Below are 26,964 nucleotides of genomic sequence, written 5' to 3'. Positions count from 1 at the left end.
AGAGGTTGACTTTATCTTTGATGCTGAGTGTGAAGAAGTCTTCAAGATGATCAAGGAGGCATTAGTCAGTGCACCCATTGTCCAGGCTCCAGACTGGTCCCTTCCTTTTGAGGTTATGACTGATGCATCAGATTATGCAGTTGGAGCTGTACTTGGCTAGAGGAAGGACAGGAAGCTTCATGTCATCTACTTTGCCAGTAGAACCCTTGATTTTGCCCAAAAGAAGTATGCTACCACGAAGAAGGAAATGTTGGCAATAGTCTTTGCTTTTGATAAATTCAGAAGCTACCTGGTGGGATCAAAAGTCATTGTATATACTGATCATGCAGCCCTCAGGTATCTGATGACCAAGAAAGATGTTAAGCCTAGACTATTGAGATGGGTCCTCTTACTTCAGAAGTTTGATATGGAAGTACAAGACAAGAAGAGTATAGAGAATGGAGCTGCAGACCATCTCTCTAGGTTAAGAGTAGACTCTGAAGTCCCTCTTAATGACAGTCTTCCTGAGGAATCATTGATGGTGCTCAACTCTTATTTGGAGTTTGAAGAAGTGGATAGCATCCAAGAGAAGAGAATGCTCTGGTTTGCTGATATTGTGAACTTTCTTGCTTGTGGGGTAGAACCACCTGAACTTGATGCTTACCACAGAAAGAAGTTCTTCAGAGATGTCCAAAGGTACCATTGGGATGAACATAATCTTCCCAAGATTTGGAGTACCCAGGGTTGTTATTTCTGATGGAGGGTCTCACTTTGTGAACAAAAAATTGGAAGGTTTGCGGAAGAAGCATGGAGTGAAACATAAGGTAGCTACTCCTTATCATCCTGAAACTAGTGGCCAGGTTGAAGTATCTAATAGACAGATTAAAGCCATTCTTGAGAGGACTGTTAGCTCAAGCGAAAAGATTGGAGCAAAAGGCTGGATGATGCATTGTGGGCTTATAGAACAGCCTTTAAGACTCCAATTGGGACATCTCCTTTCAATCTGCTATATGGGAAGAGCTGCCACCTTCCTGTTGAGCTGGAGTACAAGGATTTATGGGCTGTGAAGTTGCTAAACTTTGATATCAAGACAGCTCAAGAGAAAATGATAATTCAACTCCATGAACTTGAAGAGATCAGGCTGGGGGCTTTTGAGAGCTCCAAGATCTATAAGGAAAAGACCAAAGGTCTACATGATCAAAAGATTCTGAAACGGGAGTTCAAGGAAGGTGATCTGGTGTTGCTGTTCAACTCTAGGCTTTAGTTGTTTCCTGGAAAACTTAAGTCTAGATGGTCTGGTCCCTTTAAGGTTCTTGAGGTCAGGCCATATGGAGCTGTTGTTTTAGAGGGCAAGGATGGTCAACAGTTTGTGGTCAATGGCCAAATGATCAAGCACTACCTAGTTTCACAAAGGAAGGAGGAAGCTACATCAGTTCCCCTTCTTGATCCACCACCAGCCTGTTAAACAGGTTTTCAAAGTCAAACTTAGAGACTTTAAACAAAGTGCTCTTGGGAGACACCCCAAGCTTATCCTTTGTAAATATGTTTTTGATCTTTTCTTTTCTTTCTTTTTATGTTTTAGAACTTTTTGATGGGTTTTGTGAGTTGATCTCAGGTTCCAGGTGACATTTGGAGGCCATGGCTCACGTCAAAGTGAATTGGGGCATCTGAGAAAGTTGAGAAGAAGGTCTAAGGTTTGGAAACAGGTGAAAGCCGGTGTGCACATGGGTGTGCGGCTCAGTCAGGCAATGGACCAACTCGCACGAGAACTCGCAATTTAGTCCTACTTGGGCCTGCGGGTTATTCACCTGGCACCAAGAGATTTGAGCAAGAAACGGCTAAGTGTAAAAATGTGCGGGTTGAGTCTGCTAGTTGGAAGCTCATGAGACCAAGCCGCACTGACTTTCGCAATATACACCGGCTTGGTGCTGCGAGATGGTGCAAAAGCCAACCAAGTCGCACAGAAGGAAAGAGGCCGAGATGCCTAAGTACCAGAGCGTGCGAGATGGACGTGCGGCTCAGCAAAGGAGAGGACCAGGCCACACTGATACTCACAATATACACCGGCCTGGGCGTGCGAGAAGAACTAAAGAAAGCCCAGGCCGCACACCAGGAGAAAGGAGCTGTGGCGACTAAGTGATAGACGTGCGACTTGGTCCTGCGGATTGGATGCGAGAAGGCTAGGACGCACGACCACTCGCAAATTGCACCGAGTTGGTCATGCGAGATGGTTAGTAAAGGTCCCAGGCCGCATACAAAACGAAGGACCTAGGAAGTGCAAGTATCAAGAACGCGACATGAGCGTGTGGTTTGAATCAAGGAAAGACCAGGACGTAGATGGGTTCGCAAATTAAACCGGTTCAGGCATGCGGCTTAGCTGAAGATTGGGACAGGTCGCACACCAAAAGAAGAACCCAGACACGTCTAAGTGTCAAAGCCTGCGAGTCAAGCGTGCGGCTTAAACCGAGGAAGTCCCAGGTCGCACGAACGTTCGCAAATTGCACCAACCTGAGAATGCGAGTGGGTTCAGAAGAAGAACCAGGCCGCACATTGAGAAGGAGCATAGATATTGTCTACGTGTCAGATCGTGCGACCTGGTCATTCGACTTGGACCCACGTAAGACCAGGCCGCACGTTAACGCGCAATTCACACCGATTGGGTCATGCGGCTTAGCTGAAGGTTGGGACAGGTCACAGCATGAGAGGAAGGATGAGATCGTGCAGAAGAGATTTATGTGTGAGATAGGCCTGCAGGATGAGAGAAAGGAAGTCCCAAGTTGCACACATAAGGAGCACTTAACAGCGAGATGGGCGTGCGGCTCGGCCACGGGAGTTCCAGCCCGCACAAGGAGAGAAAGGAGTCCGGTCAATGAGGAAAGGACAGGACCAAGCCTTGACTGGTCAAAGTGGATCTATTGACCACCAGTCCAAATGCTGAACCTAGTCCCACACTCTCTCTTCCTCACCAAAACCACGAGTTTGCTCTCTTACCTCATTTCTCTCCATTGTTTTCATCATAACTCTCTCATTTCTCCACCAAATTCGTTGATTCAAAGTGCTCTGAGCTCGTTTTTGAGTTGTTAACATCATCCTAGTAGCATTTCGAACTCGTGTGCATCATAATCCCAAGGTATTCACTCTGTTAAAATTCATCTTTTTCCATGTTCTTAAATGGTGATTTTTGAACATCAAAGTGTGGAATCGATTTTGATAGGTTGTTTTAGACCTTGGGATTATTTTTATAAATGCTAGGGTGCTAGATAGTCATGGAAAACAGAGCACTTTCTTGGTGATTCATTGTTCTTGAGTTTAGAAAATTGTTGCAAGTTAATTCATGAAAAATTGATTTTTCTTGGAAAAGAAATGAACTTGTTTCCTGCTGAGTCCTTGCTTTGCACTCTTGTTTTTGCATTGCTATGAACTCATTGGACTGATGCTTGGCTTGAGAAACTTGTTCATGTGCTTTGGAAATCAATTTTTGCAACAAATTATTTCAAAATTTTGGAGAATTTTGTGAAACTTGATCTTGTGCTCATCTTGTTTTTGAGAAATTTATTGGCAGATGACTGAAAGAACCAACTCTCTAGCCAAGAAGAAGGGAACTGCATCCAAGGACAAGGTTTTGGTCTCAGGGTCTTCACAGCCAAAAGGAAAAGGCCAAGGCACCAAGAAAAGCAACAAAGCAAGGGAAAGGTGAACAAGCGCTGAAAAGGACAAGGCATGAAGAGAAAGCATTGGTGGTTGCTTCTGGTTCCAAGAAGAAAGGGAAACAATTGGCTGTGGTATCTGATGATGAACAGACTGAGAGTGGCTCAAGCAGCTCAGCTGGAGGTTTCCAAGGCACCATTGAAGAGGCATCAAAGAGGATCAAGAAAACTGAACCAGAAACACCTGATTATCTGGCCAAGTTTCAACAGATGGGGATCCAGCAAGGGAGGTTCCCTGATGTGGACTTTCTAAAGAAGATTGGCATCTATGAAGATGTCAAAACTTTGCTTGGGAACATGGGCATTGAATCACTTTTGGAGATGAGAGAGACCTCATATGAAGAGGAGTCTCAAGAGTTCTTGGCTTCTTTTGATGCTTTTATGTACTACCCAAGGGATTCAAGGATTCTTCAAGGGGATGGTCTTGGATACATGGAGTTTACTGTGAAAGGAAAGGACTACATAGTGTCATTCAGGGAATTGAATGAGATATTTGGGTTTTCTGCGCCTGAAAGCGTTCCTCTCTCCAACCAGATTGGTCTTAGAAAGGAAGTTATTCAGGCTCTATGGAGATCAATAGCTTCTGGGAAGTACACAGCTGGAGCAGCTAAGTCCTCTTGGATAAGGAATCCAGTGCTGAGATATGTCCACAAGATCCTCTCTCACAGCTTCTTCTTCAAGCTTGATGTTGGGAAAGTTCATAAGGGTGATCTGAATCTCCTTGGTGTGGGGCTGAAACAGTTGATGCCAACTTATGAAGATGGGAAGCCCTATGAAGGATATGCTTACACACCCTGCCTTGCCTCTCAATTAGCAAGGTCTTTGATGTTCTCAAAAGTGCATTTGGGGTTCAACAAAGAAGGATGCAAAGCTGGCCCATGGATGGGTTGTAACAAAGATCTTGAAGGCAAGGGGGTACAGGTTCAAGGAGAACAAGGCAAGGTTTGACCTGATTAATGAAGCCCATTTGTGTAAGATCGGTTTCCTTCAAGGAAGAGTTGGAACCAAGGTGGTTTACGACTTCAAGTCTCTCATTGATGAGCCAGTCCAAACTCTCCTGCCCAATCCCTCCATCACCACAGTCCAAGTAAAGAGGAACATTCACTTCTACTTGCTGAAGGAAGAGCTGTACAATGTCCAAACTGATCCCCCAATCCTTAAGTACAAGAAGGCTTGTAGAAAAGAAGCTTCCAAGGAAAGGAAAGCAACCGCTGAAGATGCTACCACAAGTGCTGCTGGTGCTGGAGATGATGGTCTGCCTCCACCTCAAAAACGTTTTGGTGGAAACAGATATCACTTTGATGATTACAACTGGGAGGAGCCAGGCACTTCAGGGTTTAGAGCTCAACAAAAGATCGGTGTTCTCCAACAATGGTGCAAGTACCAGGATAAAACAATCCACAAGATGGCAAAGTGCATCAAGGAGATGAAGAAGAGGATCAAGAAGCTTGAAAACCCTTGCAAAGGTGGATCTCTAACACCAATTTCACCAAGGAACAGAGAAGAGGTTGGAGAGAGTTCCACCAACTGCACGGCCCTGGTCCCATATGGCACAGCATGGGTGGATCTTGAAGACGCAATCTGATCAGGCAAGCCCTCACTCCAGGGAGACACCATCCGGTCACACTTCAAACCCCTCTTACTCCTTGGGGTCCGACTTCCACAGCTCTTAGGTAACACTCCACACCTTGTACATATGCATGTAGATTTTCTTTTCCTCTTTGCATTTTACTTGTTTGTTTTGGTTTTACTCCTTTCTCGTGCTTTTATAACACAAGGGACTGTGTTATTTAGGTGTGGGGGAGGAGTTTCATTTTTCACTAATCATGTTTTCTCTGTTCTTATTTTATACTTTGAGTCTTGAGTCACATTCTTGCATGCATTCCTGTAGTTTCATCTAAGTGCATATAAAAAACCAAAAAAATCAAAAAATCAAAAAAAATTTCACAAAAAAATGTTCATGTAGTTGCATTCTCATTTTTAGGATTGAGTCTAGTTGCATATTCATGTAGGCTGCATCAATGCAAGTGAGTGATGATAGGTTTTTCCTTGAGAGAATATCACTTTAAGAATTCGGTTCACTGCCCTAGTTTCTAGTTCTTTGCTGCATGTAAACAAGAAAGAAATCAAGACTGATCCATGCTTTGAACTTGTTGAGTGAATCAAGCTTTGATTAGTTCCAGCCTTATCTAAGTGAGAACCATAACTTGACAATCAAATTATCATTGCTTGTGCATGTCATTGTGAACTCCTGGGTACCCTTAAAATATTTGAGCTCTCTTATCCCTTTTACAACTCTTTGCTAGCTCAAATAGCTGTTCTCTCACCTTGAGACAGTTCCCTGCCTTTAACCAAACCTTACTTAGAGCCTGAAACACTATAGTAAGAGATGTGAGGCCTTTTTCTGAATAAACTTGACAGAAAGTGTTGGGTTTAGGGCGACAAGAGTAGGGTCTCATGTAGATCTAGCCCAGCATCATGAGTCTAGAGTAGGCTAGGAAGAGTTCTTGAGAAACACTGAGTGGAAAAGAGGAAATTTGAGATGAAAACCAGGGGTTGAAAGAGAAAAGAAAGCGGTTTGGGGTCTGCTGTGTAAAGAAAGAAAAGCTTTTGTGTTTTGAAAAGAAAAGTATAGCCTCTAAGTAAAAAGAAAAGAAAAGAAGCCAAAAGGGCTCAAGTGTTTGGAAAGAAAAGAAAAGAGGCTAGAAAGTGTTATAAACCCTAAACCCTAAACCCCAAACCCTGAGTTTAAAGTTGAAAAGATGAACCCCCTGGTGGGAGAAAAGAATGAGAGTGAAGTGAGGAGAGGGTTGATAAGGCAATGAATGTCTTGAGAAAGGAGTAGCTAGGATGTAATCTTCATGGGAGTAGAGTTAAGGTGAAAGACCAATTTGGGGCATTGGGTAGATGGGATTCAGCTCTTGTATGCACCAGTTGCCTTTTACCCTTAGCATTCTGTTAAAGTTTATTCCTTCTTGAGTGATCCCTTGATCTGCATGGAAACCATAAACATTCAATGAGATCATCTTTGTTTCATGACCCTGTCCCAAGACAAGTGAGTTCACATGATTTGCATAAGCATGATTCACATGAGCTTTAATGAATGTCAAAAGGTTGGAACTATGGCTGTTTGTGAAAACTTAAGCTTGAGCTTGATTCATTTTATTGATAAAGTATGGGCTAAAGTTTTGTGAGTAATCTTGTTTGCAATGCATCTTAAAATTAGCAACTAGGACAGTGAGCCTTGAATTCTTTTAGTGATACACTCTCTCATTAAGGAATATGAACTCCCAATGCATCCAACCTCTTTCTCTCATTTGCTCTTTTTGCTTGAGGACAAGCAAAGGGCAAGTGTGGGGGAGTTGATATGTTCATAATTTGCATCATTTAGGTTGTATATTTCATTTCAAATCATATCTTATTTCATGCATTTTAGGTCTTTAGGGTTTGTTTTAGGACTTAGGAGTTGTATTAGGTCCCAATGAGTCTTTGCATGTTTGGAGTGTTTATCAGGTGTATTTCGAGCTATTTGGAGTTGAAAAGGTGGATCCAGGAAGAAGAATGGCGATCAGGACTTGAAAGATGGTGAAAATGAGTTTTTGGAAGTTCTCGGCGACTCTCACATACCGCAGGCAACTTTTATCGGCGATTTTCATGTACCGCGAGTGAGCCCCTGGGCCAATACGCGTACCGCTGCTAAGGTTTCTCGGCCAAAATTTCCGGGTAAAGACACATCTCAGAAATTGCGTTACCCAAAGGTCTTGCCGGTCGATTCAGTTATTGGGTGCTTCATAAAAGTTGGAGAAGATTGGAGCATGGTTCCAGAGCAGGTAGAATCATATGATTTGGAGCCGTGAGCAGAGAGTTAAGCTCGTCGGAAGGCACGCCTCTCTCGCTGCCGTTTAGGACCGACCCGATGAGCTCCGAAGAATGCTAAGGACGATGCACTTCCAGACCGATTCAGTCTACAGGGCTTTCATCAAGATCTGAGATATTCTAGTCCTCTTTCCAGAACGTTTGAGATCATTCAATTTGGAGCTATGAGCAAGAAGATAACGTTTCTGGAATGGATGCATGTCTAGAAGCCTTTTCCTGACCGTGTCAATGCACTGCGAAGATAAGCCCTCCATGGAACCTTCCACTTCCCAAGCGCCGAAGGTTCCATCACCAAAGTTGAAGATATCTGAGTACTCGTTCCACTGAAGTTGGAATCACGTCATTTGGACCAGTATCCTGGAAGTTACTCTCCCCTGAATTTGAAGTGGTCCGAGGAGACCTGAATGCTGCGAATTAGTCTTGCGACTTGGTTAACTCGCAATGCTTGGAGATTAATGTCTGGGGGTTGAGCTGCGTGTTGAGATGTGCGAGTAACGTATCACTGGGTAAGGTCTAAGGTTCCCGAGTAGAAAAATGCTAAGTCCACAACCGTGCGAGTTGAGCATGCGAGTTGGCCAAGCTTGGAACTGAGCCGCATGAAGACTCGCAATCTACACCGACTTGAGCATGCGACTTGGGAGTGATGGAGACCACCCCGCACATATCTCTGAAGGACCCTGCTACATGGTCGTGCGAGTTAAGGAGCAAAGATAACTGAGCCGCATGAAGGTTCGCAAATCACACCGAGAGAGTAATGCGGCTGAGCTTACATGGGTTCTATCTCGTTCAAGCTTCTTTCTTTGACTGTGCGAGTTAGGCAAGCGACTTGGGACTAAAGGAGGACCAAGTCGCACACATATTATCCCCAGATTTTGTCTTGGTCATGCGAGTTGAAGAGGAAGAAGACTGAATCGCACAAAGACTCGCAAAGCACACCTAGATGGGCATGCGGCTGAAACTATGGGACTTAAGGCTCACAAGACTGCTTCTTTGGCTGTGCGACTTGGGCATGCGACTTGGGAGGCTCCTGACCAACTCGCACACTCGTCATTTTATCCATTAAAGCCGGGCCAGGACCCGATTTGTTCCGGGCTGACCCAGTCCGTTTTAAAGACCTATATATAGTTTTTATGGTTTTATCCCAAGGACTTAAGCTTTATTCCATAATCTCTTTGCCTCTTTTGTGTAAGAAAACTCCTTTTGAAGCGAAATATCTGATTTTGGGCGTTTTAATCAAGAGCGTTTGAGAGATCTTGTGTTTAAAAGCTGTCTTCTTCTTAATCTATCATCTCCATCTTCATTTACACACTTCTAATCATGATTAACTACACATCTTGCAAAGGATCTAGTGTGTTGATCATGATTAGTGAGTAATCCCCATATTAAGGTCTTAGATATGTAGATTAGGGTGCTTAGGTGGTAGATTAGTGAGCTTAGGGGTTAGATCATTCATATTCCATTCTCTACAACCTGTTCTTAATGCTAGATCCATACGCATTTCATGCACCAAAAGTGTTTGATGAAATGCCTGAACCAAGGTTGTTAGAGGTTTAAGTGTTATTCATCATGGGAATGATTCTCTATATGCTTAAATGACAGATTAAACTGGTTCTCAATGCTTGTTGATTCATGTTTCACTAATGATGATTAGGTTAGAAACTGTTTTAGCATAGAAGTTGATACCTTCATGAGAGGATTAACTTAATTAATGATGTTTAAGTTGAATGGTTTGCTTGATCACATGATTCATTAGCTCACTAGTTTAACACTAAAGGCACCCTAATGCACTATCATGTCTAAGACCTTTCTCATCATCATACATACATTCTTATCTCATTTAGCTCATTTACTTGCTTGTTTAAGTTGATCATTAGCTTTAATCCTTGTTTTTACATTCTTAGTTGTCATTAATCATCAAAACCTCACTCATTTGGCTTGAATTAAGAACTTATACTGCATCTTAGTGTCTACACATGATGGATTGACACCCTTTGTACTGCAAAGTGACCAAAGGGATTGATAACCCCTCATTTAGAGCCTTGAAAACTCTAAGTTATCAATACCTTTGTTGATTCCCTATGTAGTTAATCTCTTCTTGAGTTAGACCATCTTCATTGACATTATCAGAGCTCGGTCCTTACTCATCGAACTCGCCAACCAAGTGTATTGGCTTTGTGTAGCCATGAGAACCTTGTCAAGCTTGCTCTGTAGCTCTCTGATATCTTTCTCCATTCGCTGCTCTTTACTAGATCCCTCTGAACGGTTTGCTCTATCAAAATATTCTCCATACGTGTCATTAGACATTGCAAGGTTCTCCACTAGCTCCATTGCTGCGTTTATCTATTTCCCAAGAAAATATCCGTTGGAGGCTGTATCAAGTTGGTTCCGGATCTTGGGGAGGGCGCCTCGGTATTAAGTACTCAGGAGGGAGGCCTCCGAGAAGCCGTGGTGTGGGCATTGGTTGGTATAGCTTCTGAACCGTTCCCAAGCTTCACTAAAGCTCTCGTGGTGTGTTGTGTGAAGCTGGAGATCTGATTCCTCAGTTTGGTCGTGCGTGAAGTGGAGAAGAACTTTGACAAGAACACTAGCTTACATTGCTCCCACGTTTGTATAGAACCCCTCATGAGGTTCTTTTCCCTTTGGTGAGCTTTATCACCGAGGCTGAATGGGAACAGGCGTAAATTGAAACTATCTTCGGATACCCCGTTTATCTTTGTCAGGTCGCAAACTCGATCAAATTGATCTAGATGCTCTAGAGGATCCTCTCCGGGTAGACCGTGAAACTTGGTGTTCTGCACCATATTGAGCAGGGAAGCTTTAACTTCAAAGTTGTTATTTTGCACAGGTGGTGCCTGGATCCCGGCTCTATATTGACGCACGTTTGCTCGGTCATTTTCGCCAATGAAGACCGGAGGAGGTTGTCTCTGAGCTGGTGGTGGAGGCGGAGGAACATGGTGGGCTTGTTGCTCATTTCTTTTGGCTTGATGTTGGTTTTGTTGAGCAAGCCGTTCATTTCTCTGAGCCCGTTGTTGATTAACATAGGCTTGCTGTTTATTCCTCTCGGCTTGCGCTTGATTAGCCTGAGCCTGGTGCTCGATCCTTTGCTGTTCTGCCATTCCAAGCCGTTCAAAGTACTTTTCTCTCTCGCGTGCCCTCCTTTTGGTTCTGTTTATGTTATTGTCGTAAGGGAGAGGCGGTTCTGTGCTGCGAGACCTGGTTTTCATGCACCTGAGAGCAAAGCCAGAACTTGCAAAAGAGTTAGTAAAACAAAAGAAAGTAAAGTTTTGATCTCAAGAACAAATAAGAGACTAATGCTCCCACAAGTTGGCAACGGCGCCAATTGATAACTAAGAGTTTTCACTCTTTGTAGAGGTTATCAATCCCTGTCTTGTATTACAAGGGGTTATCAAACCAAACTTGTGGAGAGGCACTAATCTATGTTACTTGTAATCTTAATTCAAGATGATCAAGCAAGAGTTTTTGGTAACTAATATACTTAACAAGAAAATAAACATGAAAATAAAGCAAGCGATGATATTTAGACTAGATGAAGATGCAAATGATAACAAGAAAACAAGCAGATGATCGGAATATGATAATAGATGATAAAGGCAGAGGCTTTAGACAGGATAAAGGACTCGAGTGTCTCCAAGCTAAACTAGCGAGTTAATGAATCAATATTAGCAAAAATTTTCATTTAACATGAACTCAAAATATGATAATCCTCTCATGAAGGTATCAAAAACATCTAAACTGATCCTCTTTCATACCAAAATCGCTTTTGAGAAGCATGAATCAGTCAACTTTAAGATCCAGTTCAGTAAGTCATTTAAGTGAACAAACTATCATTCTCGCGATGAAAGACTCTTAAACCCTGAGCCGATTAGTTCAGACATTTCCTCAAACACTTTTGATGCAAGGAAAGGGTCAGATCTGAACCGCAAGTGATGTGCTTGGATCCAGCTTAGAGTACATGAATGGCTAAGGAATGAAACATGCAAGCTAGACCCCTTAACTCACTAATCTATCTTGGAAACACCCTAATCCACCAATCTAACGCCTCTTAAGTGGAATACTCACTAATCATAACGAGCTCACTAAATCCTTTGCAAGACGTGTAGCTGGTCATGATTAGAAGCTGTAATCCTGGTGAATAAAAGAAATGAACAAGAACGAGATTCTTACGTGAAAACGAGATATCAGATCAGATTAATCAAGTTTCACAAAAGATGCAAGTTCTTAAAGCTAAAACAGGCAGGAAATAAGATAAGATAAAAGATGATTAAGTTTCTGGTCCTAAAATCTATTTATAGTGAAGGATAAGTGTCGCGGGTCAGCTCGGAACAAACCGGGTACTGAACGCTCTTCTTGGGTCGTCGGGTGAGCACCTCCGTGTGTGAGAGTGTGAAGCCGAGGTCGTGATGCCGAGGGGTGCACGTGAGGAAAGATCAAGATGAAGATCCCATGAAGAACACGTCAAGAACATGCAATAACCCTAGTCTTCAATCCATCTTCACGTGCATTCCGAGTCAACTTGTTCTTGCATCTTGGTAGTCGAGGGGTTCAGGAAGATGAAGTCCGGCATGCAATACCGAGGTCTTTAAGCCGAGGTTCACGCTCAACACTTAGTCGTTTTCAGCTTCACTTCTCCAGCATGCATGCCTCGATCTTGACATACAGAGGAGTTAGTACGAGGTCTAATCTAAAGAGCTTCAGGGGACGAGCCTCGGCCTAAGCAATGTCGAGGTAATGCTGCCGAGGTCTGTAGAAACACTTAGTGCGTATCGCAACTCTTTGGGCTCGTACCGATCAACTCGTCTTCCGGTGGCAATAACTTTCAGCATACAACTCCAAATGCCCTGTAAACATATTCCATAATCAAGATAACTCATTCAGCTCAAACATTGGTGAAGAAAACATCGGCGCTTGGGAAGTGGAAGGCTCCCCGGATTTCTCATCTTTGCACCACATTGGAATGACTGGAAAAACAGCTTTTAGACCGATGTCTCTTCCGGAGACGGTATCTTCCAAATCACCGCTTCAAATTGAGCGATCTCAGGTGTTCCGGAAAGAGCGCTCAATGATCTCAAACATTGATGAAGGCCCTATAAACTGATTCGAGCTCGAAGGGCATCGTCCTACGTAATCTTCGAAATCCATCGGATCGGCTTTTGAATGCATGCGAGACAGGTGTGTCTTCCGGTGGTGATATCTCTCTACTCACTTCTACAAATTCTATGATTCCAACTGTTCTGGGATCATGACTTGATTATCTCCAATTTTGATACGGACCCCGTCAGCTGATTCGGACCAGAAGATTCCCCGGATTTGCGATCTTTGATGTGCGCTGGTGAAAATGGATTTTAGCCGAGAAATACTTCCCGCGATAAGGAAAATGTCCGAGAAACATGTGTCATGGTAAGCTTTTTAGCCGATAAAAACTTCTCGCCTCGGCATAAAATTTCACCCGATGGAGTTTTCATCCGGGAATGATTTTTAGCCGGTAAAGACCACCCGATAGCGATTCTAGCCGATATTCTGATCCAGCCGGTACGAGTTTTCGCCGAGAAATTCCTCCAAGCGGTTTTCACCATTTTTGACCCTTTTCTTCACCGTTTCAACTCCTGATATTCCTCTTGAGCTCCAAATACCCTCCAAAGCACCTGATAAAGACTCCAAACCATGCAAAACTCTTTGGGACCAAATGCAAATCCTAAAGCCTATTTTGATGCCTAAAGACCTAAAATAAATGAGAAAACACATGATTTGGACTCTAGAATGCAGTTTAAATGATTCAAAATATAGACATATCACTCACTTAACGCACTTTAGCCTCTTTTCTTATCTCTTTAGACACTTGAGTCTTTTGGCTTCTTTTCTTTCTTTCTTTTCACTTAGAAGCTAGTCTTTTCCTTTTCAACACAAGAGCTTTATTTTCTTTGAACACTAGGCCCCAGTCCACTTTCTTTTCTTTTCCATCCCCTAGTTCTCATCACAATCTCTCTCTTTTCCACTCACTGATTCCCAAAATTCCCCTCCTAACCTACTCTAGTCTCATGATGCAGAGCTAGATCTACATGACAGCTATTCTTGTCGCTCTAAACCCAACACTTTCTGTCAAGTTTATTCAAAACAAGGCCTCACATCGCTAGCTAGAGTGTTTAGGCTTCAAAGATGGCTTAGTTAAGGGCAGGGAAAACTGTCTCAATGATGGACATTAGCTACTTGGGTTAACAAGAGTGGCAAAAAGGAAAAAGATAACCCAAATATGTATATGTATCCACAAGTTCATCTGAGCAAACATCACTTGATAATTCAAAGTCAGGTTAAAAGTTCCACTTGCTAAGGCTGAGTTCAATTAAAAGCTTGTTTCAATCAAGGTCTAAACAATGCTACACATTTCATCACTTGCAAGCATCAAAGAACTAATAACTAGGGCCATGAACTAAATTCTTAAGATGATGCTCTCTCAAAGAAACCACTCATTAATCCCATGCAAATGATGCAAACCTATATGATTATGAGACTCTAGACTCAATCCTAAAATATGAATGCAGCTAAATGAACATTTTTTTGTGAAATTTTTTCAGATTTTTCAAGTTATTGGTTTTTCTATGCAAATGGATGCACACTCAAAATGCAAAGTAAAATAATAACAAGAGCAAACATGATTAGCAATACTAAACCCCTCCCCCACACTTAAATAACATAGTCCCTTGTGTTATAAAAGCATAAGAGAGGAGTCTAAATCAAACACAAAATGCAAAATGGAAAAGAAAAATGCAAAATGGTATTTACAAGACTCAGAGTGGTACCTTTCATGGTATAAGTGTTGGAGAGGGATGCAGCTGGAGCGTTGACTTTTCCTGAACCGTCCTATGGAGCACTGGACACAAGGGAGCGCCACATTCATATCGACATGCATAATGTCGATATTTTGGTCGATATTTCATCGGCTCCCTGGGTTCAAATTATTAACCAAAATATCGATGATTATAAGCACGGTGCCTTGTGGGATTTCATCTCTTCCTGCTCCACACCAAGGCCAGACATGTCAATAATATGGTCGATATTCTTTCGGATTTTGAAACATGTTCATATCGACCATATTATCGACTTGGTGCATGTCGATATGAATGCAAACCTCAGCCAATTTTGCATCTTTTCCTTGCTCCATTTCCTTTAAGACTGCACTTAAACCGTTCTAGAACCTGTCCACACTTAAACAAAACTTCAATACATCCAAAAAACAGCAAAAGAAAGCAAGAAAGAACTATTTACAAGGATAAGTTTGGGGTGTCTCCCAAGGGCACTTTGTTTTAAGTCTCTAAGTTTGAGTTCTTACACTTTTTTCTTAGTGAGGGTGAGGAGGAGCTTTGATGCTTCTTGTCTTGTCCACGATTTCAAGCATGAGGTCCTTGTCCATTAGCTCTTGAACACCATCAGATCCCTTTTCCTTGAACTCTTGTGTGAGGATAGCTCTGACTTTGGCAAATAGTCTTGATCTTCCATTTCCTTTAACCTTGTATTCCACAGCTCCACCATCCAACTTCCCAGGAGTGAGAGTTAAGACTTGAGAAGAAGACTGATAACACCGTATTGTGATAACTTTTATGGATCATTTTGAAATACTTTTTCTATGTTTTTTATTGCTTTCAAGTACTTTTATTATGTTTTTCTAGTATCTGTAGTTCCAAGACTATTTTCAGGAAACTTATGGAAAAGCTTAACAAAATGGATAGAAGACCAGATTTTCAGCTCAGAGTCAAACCTTCAGAAGTTCACCCCCGATTGAAGGCCTTCTCACTGTCTGATCCAGCTCAAATTTGGAGATCTCAAAGATGGAACTATCAGCTTTCCAGCACACTTTACAGCTTGGCAATCCAACGGTTCAATCAAAAGATATGCGAAGAGCAAGATGTCCCGTAAACCAGCCGACAAGCATTTTCTACCCGTGGCCAACAGCCATTTCACCACGGTCAGAGGTTACCCGACCGCGGCCAAGCACCCATTCCCCGCGGCCACGCACTTCCCGACCACGGCCAGCCAACTCCTAGTTAGAAGGCCTATTTCAAAAGTCCAAAATCATTTTCTCAGCCTCAATTCCGGAACCCTAGACACCAGAGAGCATTGGAGACTATAAATACTTAACATTTAAGTCGTTTTTAAGAGAGACAAAATACTTTAGAAGAAATTTACTTTAAGCTTTTGTTTTTAGGTTTAAGGAGAGAGTCTATCTCTTGAACTCTTGTTCTTTATTTTTCAATTTCATTTATTAGTCTACTTTTTTATACTATGTTTTTGATTTCGTTCATCATGTCTGAGTAGTTTTATTGTTGGGGCTAAGGGATTTTCGATGGAAATATATATGTTTGATGAGGATTCCATGAGCTATTGAAGTTGAATCTTAGAACTTTTTCTTCTGAATTTACTTTTACTGCATGAGAGTAGTGTCATGAACTACAATCTGATCCAGATGCTTGGTGACACGAAAGTGTTCATCCGGTGTCACATCTAGTTTGGGAGAACAAAACAAACATAGGAGTGGAAACCTACCTATGGACGATTTGTGAATGTTGACGAGTCTTAAACTGGTCAGGGTTGAGATAGATAGTTGTCTATGATCACGACAGTGGCGTATTCATACGTCTTGGACTCTAGTTCAAAAATTTTAAGCTAAGATCTTATAAAATTTACTCTTTAGCAATGTTTTGAATTGTTCATACCCCAGAGAAAACTTCCCGGAAACCCAGCGCCTTCTTTTCTATAGATTTACATCGATTTTATTTCAATCTTTATTTTATCATTTTCATTCTCTTAATCGATTTTCATTTAAGCAATTAGGTTTAGCCGTTTTTCTCGTTTTTAGTCGAGTTCATTAAGTTTAGTTATTAGGTCATTTTAATTCTCGTATTTTCTCGTTAAGATTAGTTTTTACGTTTTAAAGACACCACTAAAACCCTTACAAAAATTGCCTGGTTCTAGATTTCCTTACTCTATATACTTCTTTCAAAGGCTTTTGCAGGAAAGATCCTCCTTCCCTGTGGATTCGATCCCTAAGTACTACAATCAATCAGCTGTGCACTTGCGGCTATTGATTTCATTTAGGGTAAAACTTGACAACCCTCACGACAGCACACATCAAGTTTTTGGCACCGTTGCTGGGGAAGGCATGCGTTTTCTTTTCCCCAAAACCCTAAGAAATGTTGGTAAATCGACTCTAGAACCCTTTTTCTGCATATTTCCATTTTACGGTTCTTTTGTTCCATTCCCGAAGCAATGGACCCTATAAATAGAAATCCCTACTATGAGGGAGGTTTCTACAACACTCCTCAAGCCACTAGACGCAGAGAAGAACATCAAGCTTGAGATCTTAGCTACATGGATCGATACAGCCATCTGAATCATAAATACTACCGGCGCAGGGAGCCTACTTGACGCCGGGAAGATCCTTATGGTCCTCCTCCAAATCTATTTCGAGCCACACGCCTACCATCCTCTACCGCAGAACCCTAGTCAGCAAGAGGATAACTTGAGGATCAGCAAACGTTTGGGACATCTCGAAGGGATGATAAACCAGTATGAGTGCTGGAAGAACAAACCCACAAGGACGCACAAACACTAGCTGGAATGATCAACCAAGTCGCAGCAGAGCAGACAAGGCAAGGGTACGACATCATACAAATTATTAACCAAAATATCGATGATTATAAGCACGGTGCCTTGTGGGATTTCATCTCTTCCTGCTCCACACCGAGGCCAGACATGTCGATAATATGGTCGATATTCTTTCGGATTTTGAAACATGTTCATATTGACCATATTATCGACTTGGTGCATGTCGATATGAATGCAAACCTCAGCCAATTTTGCATCTTTTCCTTGCTCCATTTCCTTTAAGACTGCACTTAAACCGTTCTAGAACCTGTCCACACTTAAACAAAACATCAAAACATCCAAAAAACAGCAAAAGAAAGCAAGAAAGAACTATTTACAAGGATAAGTTTGGGGTGTCTCCCAAGGGCACTTTGTTTTAAGTCTCTAAGTTTGAGTTCTTACACTTTTTTCTTAGTGAGGGTGAGGAGGAGCTTTGATGCTCCTTGTCTTGTCCACGATTTCAAGCATGAGGTCCTTGTCCATTAGCTCTTGAACACCATCAGATCCCTTTTCCTTGAACTCTTGTGTGAGGATAGCTCTGACTTTGGCAAATAGTCTTGATCTTCCATTTCCTTTAACCTTGTATTTCACAGCTCCACCATCCAACTTCCCAGGAGTGAGAGTTAAGACTTGAGAAGAAGACTGATAACACTGTATTGTGATAACTTTTATGGATCATTTTGAAATACTTTTTCTATGTTTTTTATTGCTTTCAAGTACTTTTATTACGTTTTTGAAGTATCTTTAGTTCCAAGACTATTTTCAGGAAACTTATGGAAAAGCTTAACAAAATGGACAGAAGACCAGATTTTCAGCTCAGAGTCAAACCTTCAGAAGTTCACCCCCGATTGAAGGCCTTCTCACCGTCTGATCCAGCTCAAATTTGGAGATCTCAAAGATGGAACTATCAGCTTTCCAGCTCACTTTACAGCTTGGCAATCCAACGGTTCAATCAAAAGATATGCGAAGAGCAAGATGTATCGTAAACCAGCCGGCAAGCATTTCCTACCCGTGGCCAACAGCCATTTCACCACGGTCAGAGGCTACCCGACCGCGGCCAAGCACCCATTCCCCGCGGCCACACACTTCCCGACCACGGCCAGCCAACTCCTAGTTAGAAGGCCTATTTCAGAAGTCCAAAATCATTTTCTCAGCCTCAATTCTGGAACCCTAGACACCAGAGAGCATTGGAGACTATAAATACTTAACATTTAAGTCGTTTTTAAGAGAGACGAAATACTTTAGAAGAAATTTACTTTAAGCTTTTGTTTTTAGGTTTAAGGAGAGAGTCTATCTCTTGAACTCTTGTTCTTTATTTTTCAATTTCATTTATTAGTCTACTTTTTTATACTATGTTTTTGATTTCGTTCATCATGTCTGAGTAGTTTTATTGTTGGGGCTAAGGGATTTTCGATGGGGATATATATGTTTGATGAGGATTCCATGAGCTATTGAAGTTGAATCTTAGAACTTTTTCTTCTGAATTTACTTTTACTGCATGAGAGTAGTGTCATGAACTACAATCTGATCCAGATGCTTGGTGACACGAAAGTGTTCATCTGGTGTCACATCTAGTTTGGGAGAACAAAACAAACATAGGAGTGGAAACCTACCTATGGACGATTTGTGAATGTTGACGAGTCTTAAACTGGTCAGGGTTGAGATAGATAGTTGTCTATGATCACGACAGTGGCGTATTCATACGTCTTGGACTCTAGTTCAAAAATTTTAAGCTAAGATCTTATAAAATTTACTCTTTAGCAATGTTTTGAATTGTTCATACCCCAGAGAAAACTTCCCGGAAACCCAGCGCCTTCTTTTCTATAGATTTACATCGATTTTATTTCAATCTTTATTTTATCATTTTCATTCTCTTAATCGATTTTCATTTAAGCAATTAGGTTTAGCCGTTTTTCTCGTTTTTAGTCGAGTTCATTAAGTTTAGTTATTAGGTCATTTTAATTCTCGTATTTTCTCGTTAAGATTAGTTTTTACGTTTTAAAGACACCACTAAAACCCTTACAAAAATTGCCTGGTTCTAGATTTCCTTACTCTATATACTTCTTTCAAAGGCTTTTGCAGGAAAGATCCTCCTTCCCTGTGGATTCGATCCCTAAGTACTACAATCAATCAGCTGTGCACTTGCGGCTATTGATTTCATTTAGGGTAAAACTTGACAACCCTCACGACAGCACACATCAAGTTTTTGGCACCGTTGCCGGGGAAGGCATGCGTTTTCTTTTCCCCAAAACCCTAAGAAATGTTGGTAAATCGACTCTAGAACCCTTTTTCTGCATATTTCCATTTTACGGTTCTTTTGTTCCATTCCCGAAGCAATGGACCCTATAAATAGAAATCCCTACTATGAGGGAGGTTTCTACAACACTCCTCAAGCCACCAGACGCAGAGAAGAACATCAAGCTTGAGATCTTAGCTACATGGATCGATACAGCCATCTGAATCATAAATACTACCGGCGCAGGGAGCCTACTTGACGCCGGGAAGATCCTTATGGTCCTCCTCCAAATCTATTTCGAGCCACACGCCTACCATCCTCTACCGCAGAACCCTAGTCAGCAAGAGGATAACTTGAGGATCAGCAAACGTTTGGGACATCTCGAAGGGATGATAAACCAGTATGAGTGCTGGAAGAACAAACCCACAAGGACGCACAAACACTAGCTGGAATGATCAACCAAGTCGCAGCAGAGCAGACAAGGCAAGGGTACGACATCATACAAATTATTAACCAAAATATCGATGATTATAAGCACGGTGCCTTGTGGGATTTCATCTCTTCCTGCTCCACACCGAGGCCAGACATGTCGATAATATGGTCGATATTCTTTCGGATTTTGAAACATGTTCATATTGACCATATTATCGACTTGGTGCATGTCGATATGAATGCAAACCTCAGCCAATTTTGCATCTTTTCCTTGCTCCATTTCCTTTAAGACTGCACTTAAACCGTTCTAGAACCTGTCCACACTTAAACAAAACATCAAAACATCCAAAAAACAGCAAAAGAAAGCAAGAAAGAACTATTTACAAGGATAAGTTTGGGGTGTCTCCCAAGGGCACTTTGTTTTAAGTCTCTAAGTTTGAGTTCTTACACTTTTTTCTTAGTGAGGGTGAGGAGGAGCTTTGATGCTCCTTGTCTTGTCCACGATTTCAAGCATGAGGTCCTTGTCCATTAGCTCTTGAACACCATCAGATCCCTTTTCCTTGAACTCTTGTGTGAGGATAGCTCTGACTTTGGCAAATAGTCTTGATCTTCCATTTCCTTTAACCTTGTATTCCACAGCTCCACCATCCAACTTCCCAGGAGTGAGAGTTAAGACTTGAGAAGAAGACTGATAACATCGTATTGTGATAACTTTTATGGATCATTTTGAAATACTTTTTCTATGTTTTTTATTGCTTTCAAGTACTTTTATTACGTTTTTCAAGTATCTTTAGTTCCAAGACTATTTTCAGGAAACTTATGGAAAAGCTTAACAAAATGGACAGAAGACCAGATTTTCAGCTCAGAGTCAAACCTTCAGAAGTTCACCCCCGATTGAAGGCCTTCTCAACGTCTGATCCAGCTCAAATTTGGAGATCTCAAAGATGGAACTATCAGCTTTCCAGCTCACTTTACAGCTTGGAAATCCAACGGTTCAATCAAAAGATATGCGAAGAGCAAGATGTCCCGTAAACCAGCCGACAAGCATTTTCTACCCGTGGCCAACAGCCATTTCACCACGGTCAGAGGTTACCCGACCGCGGCCAAGCACCCATTCCCCGCGGCCACGCACTTCCCGACCACGGCCAGCCAACTCCTAGTTAGAAGGCCTATTTCAAAAGTCCAAAATCATTTTCTCAGCCTCAATTCCGGAACCCTAGACACCAGAGAGCATTGGAGACTATAAATACTTAACATTTAAGTCGTTTTTAAGAGAGACAAAATACTTTAGAAGAAATTTACTTTAAGCTTTTGTTTTTAGGTTTAAGGAGAGAGTCTATCTCTTGAACTCTTGTTCTTTATTTTTCAATTTCATTTATTAGTCTACTTTTTTATACTATGTTTTTGATTTCGTTCATCATGTCTGAGTAGTTTTATTGTTGGGGCTAAGGGATTTTCGATGGGGATATATATGTTTGATGAGGATTCCATGAGCTATTGAAGTTGAATCTTAGAACTTTTTCTTCTGAATTTACTTTTACTGCATGAGAGTAGTGTCATGAACTACAATCTGATCCAGATGCTTGGTGACACGAAAGTGTTCATCCGGTGTCACATCTAGTTTGGGAGAACAAAACAAACATAGGAGTGGAAACCTACCTATGGACGATTTGTGAATGTTGACGAGTCTTAAACTGGTCAGGGTTGAGATAGATAGTTGTCTATGATCACGACAGTGGCGTATTCATACGTCTTGGACTCTAGTTCAAAAATTTTAAGCTAAGATCTTATAAAATTTACTCTTTAGCAATGTTTTGAATTGTTCATACCCCAGAGAAAACTTCCCGGAAACCCAGCGCCTTCTTTTCTATAGATTTACATCGATTTTATTTCAATCTTTATTTTATCATTTTCATTCTCTTAATCGATTTTCATTTAAGCAATTAGGTTTAGCCGTTTTTCTCGTTTTTAGTCGAGTTCATTAAGTTTAGTTATTAGGTCATTTTAATTCTCGTATTTTCTCGTTAAGATTAGTTTTTACGTTTTAAAGACACCACTAAAACCCTTACAAAAATTGCCTGGTTCTAGATTTCCTTACTCTATATACTTCTTTCAAAGGCTTTTGCAGGAAAGATCCTCCTTCCCTGTGGATTCGATCCCTAAGTACTACAATCAATCAGCTGTGCACTTGCGGCTATTGATTTCATTTAGGGTAAAACTTGACAACCCTCACGACAGCACACATCAAGTTTTTGGCACCGTTGCTGGGGAAGGCATGCGTTTTCTTTTCCCCAAAACCCTAAGAAATGTTGGTAAATCGACTCTAGAACCCTTTTTCTGCATATTTCCATTTTACGGTTCTTTTGTTCCATTCCCGAAGCAATGGACCCTATAAATAGAAATCCCTACTATGAGGGAGGTTTCTACAACACTCCTCAAGCCACTAGACGCAGAGAAGAACATCAAGCTTGAGATCTTAGCTACATGGATCGATACAGCCATCTGAATCATAAATACTACCGGCGCAGGGAGCCTACTTGACGCCGGGAAGATCCTTATGGTCCTCCTCCAAATCTATTTCGAGCCACACGCCTACCATCCTCTACCGCAGAACCCTAGTCAGCAAGAGGATAACTTGAGGATCAGCAAACGTTTGGGACATCTCGAAGGGATGATAAACCAGTATGAGTGCTGGAAGAACAAACCCACAAGGACGCACAAACACTAGCTGGAATGATCAACCAAGTCGCAGCAGAGCAGACAAGGCAAGGGTACGACATCATACAAATTATTAACCAAAATATCGATGATTATAAGCACGGTGCCTTGTGGGATTTCATCTCTTCCTGCTCCACACCGAGGCCAGACATGTCGATAATATGGTCGATATTCTTTCGGATTTTGAAACATGTTCATATTGACCATATTATCGACTTGGTGCATGTCGATATGAATGCAAACCTCAGCCAATTTTGCATCTTTTCCTTGCTCCATTTCCTTTAAGACTGCACTTAAACCGTTCTAGAACCTGTCCACACTTAAACAAAACATCAAAACATCCAAAAAACAGCAAAAGAAAGCAAGAAAGAACTATTTACAAGGATAAGTTTGGGGTGTCTCCCAAGGGCACTTTGTTTTAAGTCTCTAAGTTTGAGTTCTTACACTTTTTTCTTAGTGAGGGTGAGGAGGAGCTTTGATGCTCCTTGTCTTGTCCACGATTTCAAGCATGAGGTCCTTGTCCATTAGCTCTTGAACACCATCAGATCCCTTTTCCTTGAACTCTTGTGTGAGGATAGCTCTGACTTTGGCAAATAGTCTTGATCTTCCATTTCCTTTAACCTTGTATTTCACAGCTCCACCATCCAACTTCCCAGGAGTGAGAGTTAAGACTTGAGAAGAAGACTGATAACACTGTATTGTGATAACTTTTATGGATCATTTTGAAATACTTTTTCTATGTTTTTTATTGCTTTCAAGTACTTTTATTACGTTTTTGAAGTATCTTTAGTTCCAAGACTATTTTCAGGAAACTTATGGAAAAGCTTAACAAAATGGACAGAAGACCAGATTTTCAGCTCAGAGTCAAACCTTCAGAAGTTCACCCCCGATTGAAGGCCTTCTCACCGTCTGATCCAGCTCAAATTTGGAGATCTCAAAGATGGAACTATCAGCTTTCCAGCTCACTTTACAGCTTGGCAATCCAACGGTTCAATCAAAAGATATGCGAAGAGCAAGATGTCTCGTAAACCAGCCGGCAAGCATTTCCTACCCGTGGCCAACAGCCATTTCACCACGGTCAGAGGCTACCCGACCGCGGCCAAGCACCCATTCCCCGCGGCCACACACTTCCCGACCACGGCCAGCCAACTCCTAGTTAGAAGGCCTATTTCAGAAGTCCAAAATCATTTTCTCAGCCTCAATTCTGGAACCCTAGACACCAGAGAGCATTGGAGACTATAAATACTTAACATTTAAGTCGTTTTTAAGAGAGACGAAATACTTTAGAAGAAATTTACTTTAAGCTTTTGTTTTTAGGTTTAAGGAGAGAGTCTATCTCTTGAACTCTTGTTCTTTATTTTTCAATTTCATTTATTAGTCTACTTTTTTATACTATGTTTTTGATTTCGTTCATCATGTCTGAGTAGTTTTATTGTTGGGGCTAAGGGATTTTCGATGGGGATATATATGTTTGATGAGGATTCCATGAGCTATTGAAGTTGAATCTTAGAACTTTTTCTTCTGAATTTACTTTTACTGCATGAGAGTAGTGTCATGAACTACAATCTGATCCAGATGCTTGGTGACACGAAAGTGTTCATCTGGTGTCACATCTAGTTTGGGAGAACAAAACAAACATAGGAGTGGAAACCTACCTATGGACGATTTGTGAATGTTGACGAGTCTTAAACTGGTCAGGGTTGAGATAGATAGTTGTCTATGATCACGACAGTGGCGTATTCATACGTCTTGGACTCTAGTTCAAAAATTTTAAGCTAAGATCTTATAAAATTTACTCTTTAGCAATGTTTTGAATTGTTCATACCCCAGAGAAAACTTCCCGGAAACCCAGCGCCTTCTTTTCTATAGATTTACATCGATTTTATTTCAATCTTTATTTTATCATTTTCATTCTCTTAATCGATTTTCATTTAAGCAATTAGGTTTAGCCGTTTTTCTCGTTTTTAGTCGAGTTCATTAAGTTTAGTTATTAGGTCATTTTAATTCTCGTATTTTCTCGTTAAGATTAGTTTTTACGTTTTAAAGACACCACTAAAACCCTTACAAAAATTGCCTGGTTCTAGATTTCCTTACTCTATATACTTCTTTCAAAGGCTTTTGCAGGAAAGATCCTCCTTCCCTGTGGATTCGATCCCTAAGTACTACAATCAATCAGCTGTGCACTTGCGGCTATTGATTTCATTTAGGGTAAAACTTGACAACCCTCACGACAGCACACATCAAGTTTTTGGCACCGTTGCCGGGGAAGGCATGCGTTTTCTTTTCCCCAAAACCCTAAGAAATGTTGGTAAATCGACTCTAGAACCCTTTTTCTGCATATTTCCATTTTACGGTTCTTTTGTTCCATTCCCGAAGCAATGGACCCTATAAATAGAAATCCCTACTATGAGGGAGGTTTCTACAACACTCCTCAAGCCACTAGACGCAGAGAAGAACATCAAGCTTGAGATCTTAGCTACATGGATCGATACAGCCATCTGAATCATAAATACTACCGGCGCAGGGAGCCTACTTGACGCCGGGAAGATCCTTATGGTCCTCCTCCAAATCTATTTCGAGCCACACGCCTACCATCCTCTACCGCAGAACCCTAGTCAGCAAGAGGATAACTTGAGGATCAGCAAACGTTTGGGACATCTCGAAGGGATGATAAACCAGTATGAGTGCTGGAAGAACAAACCCACAAGGACGCACAAACACTAGCTGGAATGATCAACCAAGTCGCAGCAGAGCAGACAAGGCAAGGGTACGACATCATACAAAACTCAAGTGATATTGTCAAATCAAAGCAGGAGATCAAAGAAGTTGGAGAATTCACCTTCTGGTATAGAGAGAAGACATATGAAGAGTTTCAGGAGATTGAGCACAGGCTGAACAAACTCGAGCTCAAGGCACGAGAGATTGATGCAACAATGGGACAAAGGCCTGACATCGAGCCAAGTGTGAGATTTTCTAAGAAATCTTCCAAAAACCCTGATGAAGATGCAAAACAACACCCTGGTATGAGTTCAGATGATGCTAGTTTACCATAGAAAGAAGCTGAAGAGGTTCGTACCAAGTACAAGAAAGAGGAAGCAAACTATGAGCAAAACACATTCGGAGCCGCGGGTCCGACCACTCTGACCGCGGCCAAGGCTCCTTTTCCCGCGGTCGCAAGGCCTCTGACCGCGGGGATTGGTCGTTCAGATTCGCCTCCGGGATTTGAAAGAAAGATTGTACATCTTCCAGCCCAACTTCAACCTCCAGCACCTAAAGAAGCAACTCAGGTAGAAAGAAACCATGTTTCAGATGAAGAAACAGATTGGCAGTAATCGTTACCTTGTATGATGGCAATGGAATGTGTTGATGATTCAGCTGAATCTTCAATCCAAGAGGACCCGATACTGATAACTAATAATTTTTAGGTTCTTAAAGGGTTATCAATCCCTTTGCTGTTGCAGTATAAAGGGCATCAATCCAAATGTGTGGTAGTTAGGCACTAGTTTATGTGACAAGTTCTTAAGTCACATAGTCGAATGGCCCTTGCCCAAAGAAGTCATTTGGCTCTGAAAACATCTACGTATCTGATGATACTTCCACATAACTACCATGAGAACCATCCATCCCCAATGAAAAACCCCTCGGCACATTCCGTCCTCCTTGATTATCAGCCATCTGCATGATGCACAAGGGTAAGTCCTAACCTAGACTAAACAGAACGTACCGGCCCAACCTAATTGGCTTTTGCGACACTTTTGACTCGATAAAACATTTGAAAAGGCTTGTCCCGTGAGCATGATCGTTAAACCATGCTCTAATACCAACTTTTGTAACACCCCCGATTCGTACTAAGACTAGGACGAACCCAGAGCGCCACAAGATGATAATAGAGACAGTTCGACAAAAGCAGCCCATACTACTTAGGTTAAACCATTTCTAAAATCACGCCTCTCAACCAAGACCTAAGGCTTTTCAACCTGTATCTTAGTCTTGAGTTGTTTCAGCTTGGACTAGCTTATATCACGAACACAAGCCGAGTTTTATTTTTAAAACATACTATATATTATTAAACTTGAAAGTATTGTCTTACAAAACGATTATAGCGAGACTGCCATGGCCTACTGCCCAAAAGATACTATGTACATACTTGAAACCTTGTTTTGCAAAAGCCAAGCCAAAACTACTCCGGCCTCCTACCGTTCCGCCTTTCCTGAGCTATTCCCGAATACTGGTCACCTGCAAAACAAATGAATCATGAGTATTCTAGCAATACTCAGTTAGCTCCGTGGGTACTAAAAACACATTAGTTCCCAGTCCCCACACCAACAATCACATAATCAATCATAATGCATTATTGTA

At 41.6% G+C, this 26,964-nt stretch overlaps 1 protein-coding gene and 1 non-coding gene across 2 annotated transcripts in view; both read left to right on the top strand.

Moving 5' to 3' along the window:
• LOC112084560 overlaps window positions 1-26,964 on the top strand; it is a gene marked incomplete at its 3' end in the record, with an annotated part of 134,264 nt that overhangs the window by 1,151 nt on the left and 106,149 nt on the right. The window contains exon 2 of the mRNA XM_024153711.1: window positions 714-839. Coding sequence (XP_024009479.1) covers window positions 714-839 — 126 coding nt within the window. The remainder of the gene's footprint in view (window positions 1-713; window positions 840-26,964) is intronic.
• On the top strand, window positions 10,003-10,108 carry LOC112084776. Its single transcript, XR_002898436.1, has one exon. It is a non-coding gene; the product is annotated as a small nucleolar RNA R71 (small nucleolar RNA).

Source organism: Eutrema salsugineum, unplaced genomic scaffold (genome assembly GCF_000478725.1).
Source record: "Eutrema salsugineum unplaced genomic scaffold, Eutsalg1_0 scaffold_4, whole genome shotgun sequence".
Taxonomy (NCBI): domain Eukaryota; kingdom Viridiplantae; phylum Streptophyta; class Magnoliopsida; order Brassicales; family Brassicaceae; genus Eutrema; species Eutrema salsugineum.
The sequence above is the reverse complement of the archived record's forward strand: the minus strand, read 5'-3'. Positions and strand labels throughout refer to the sequence as shown.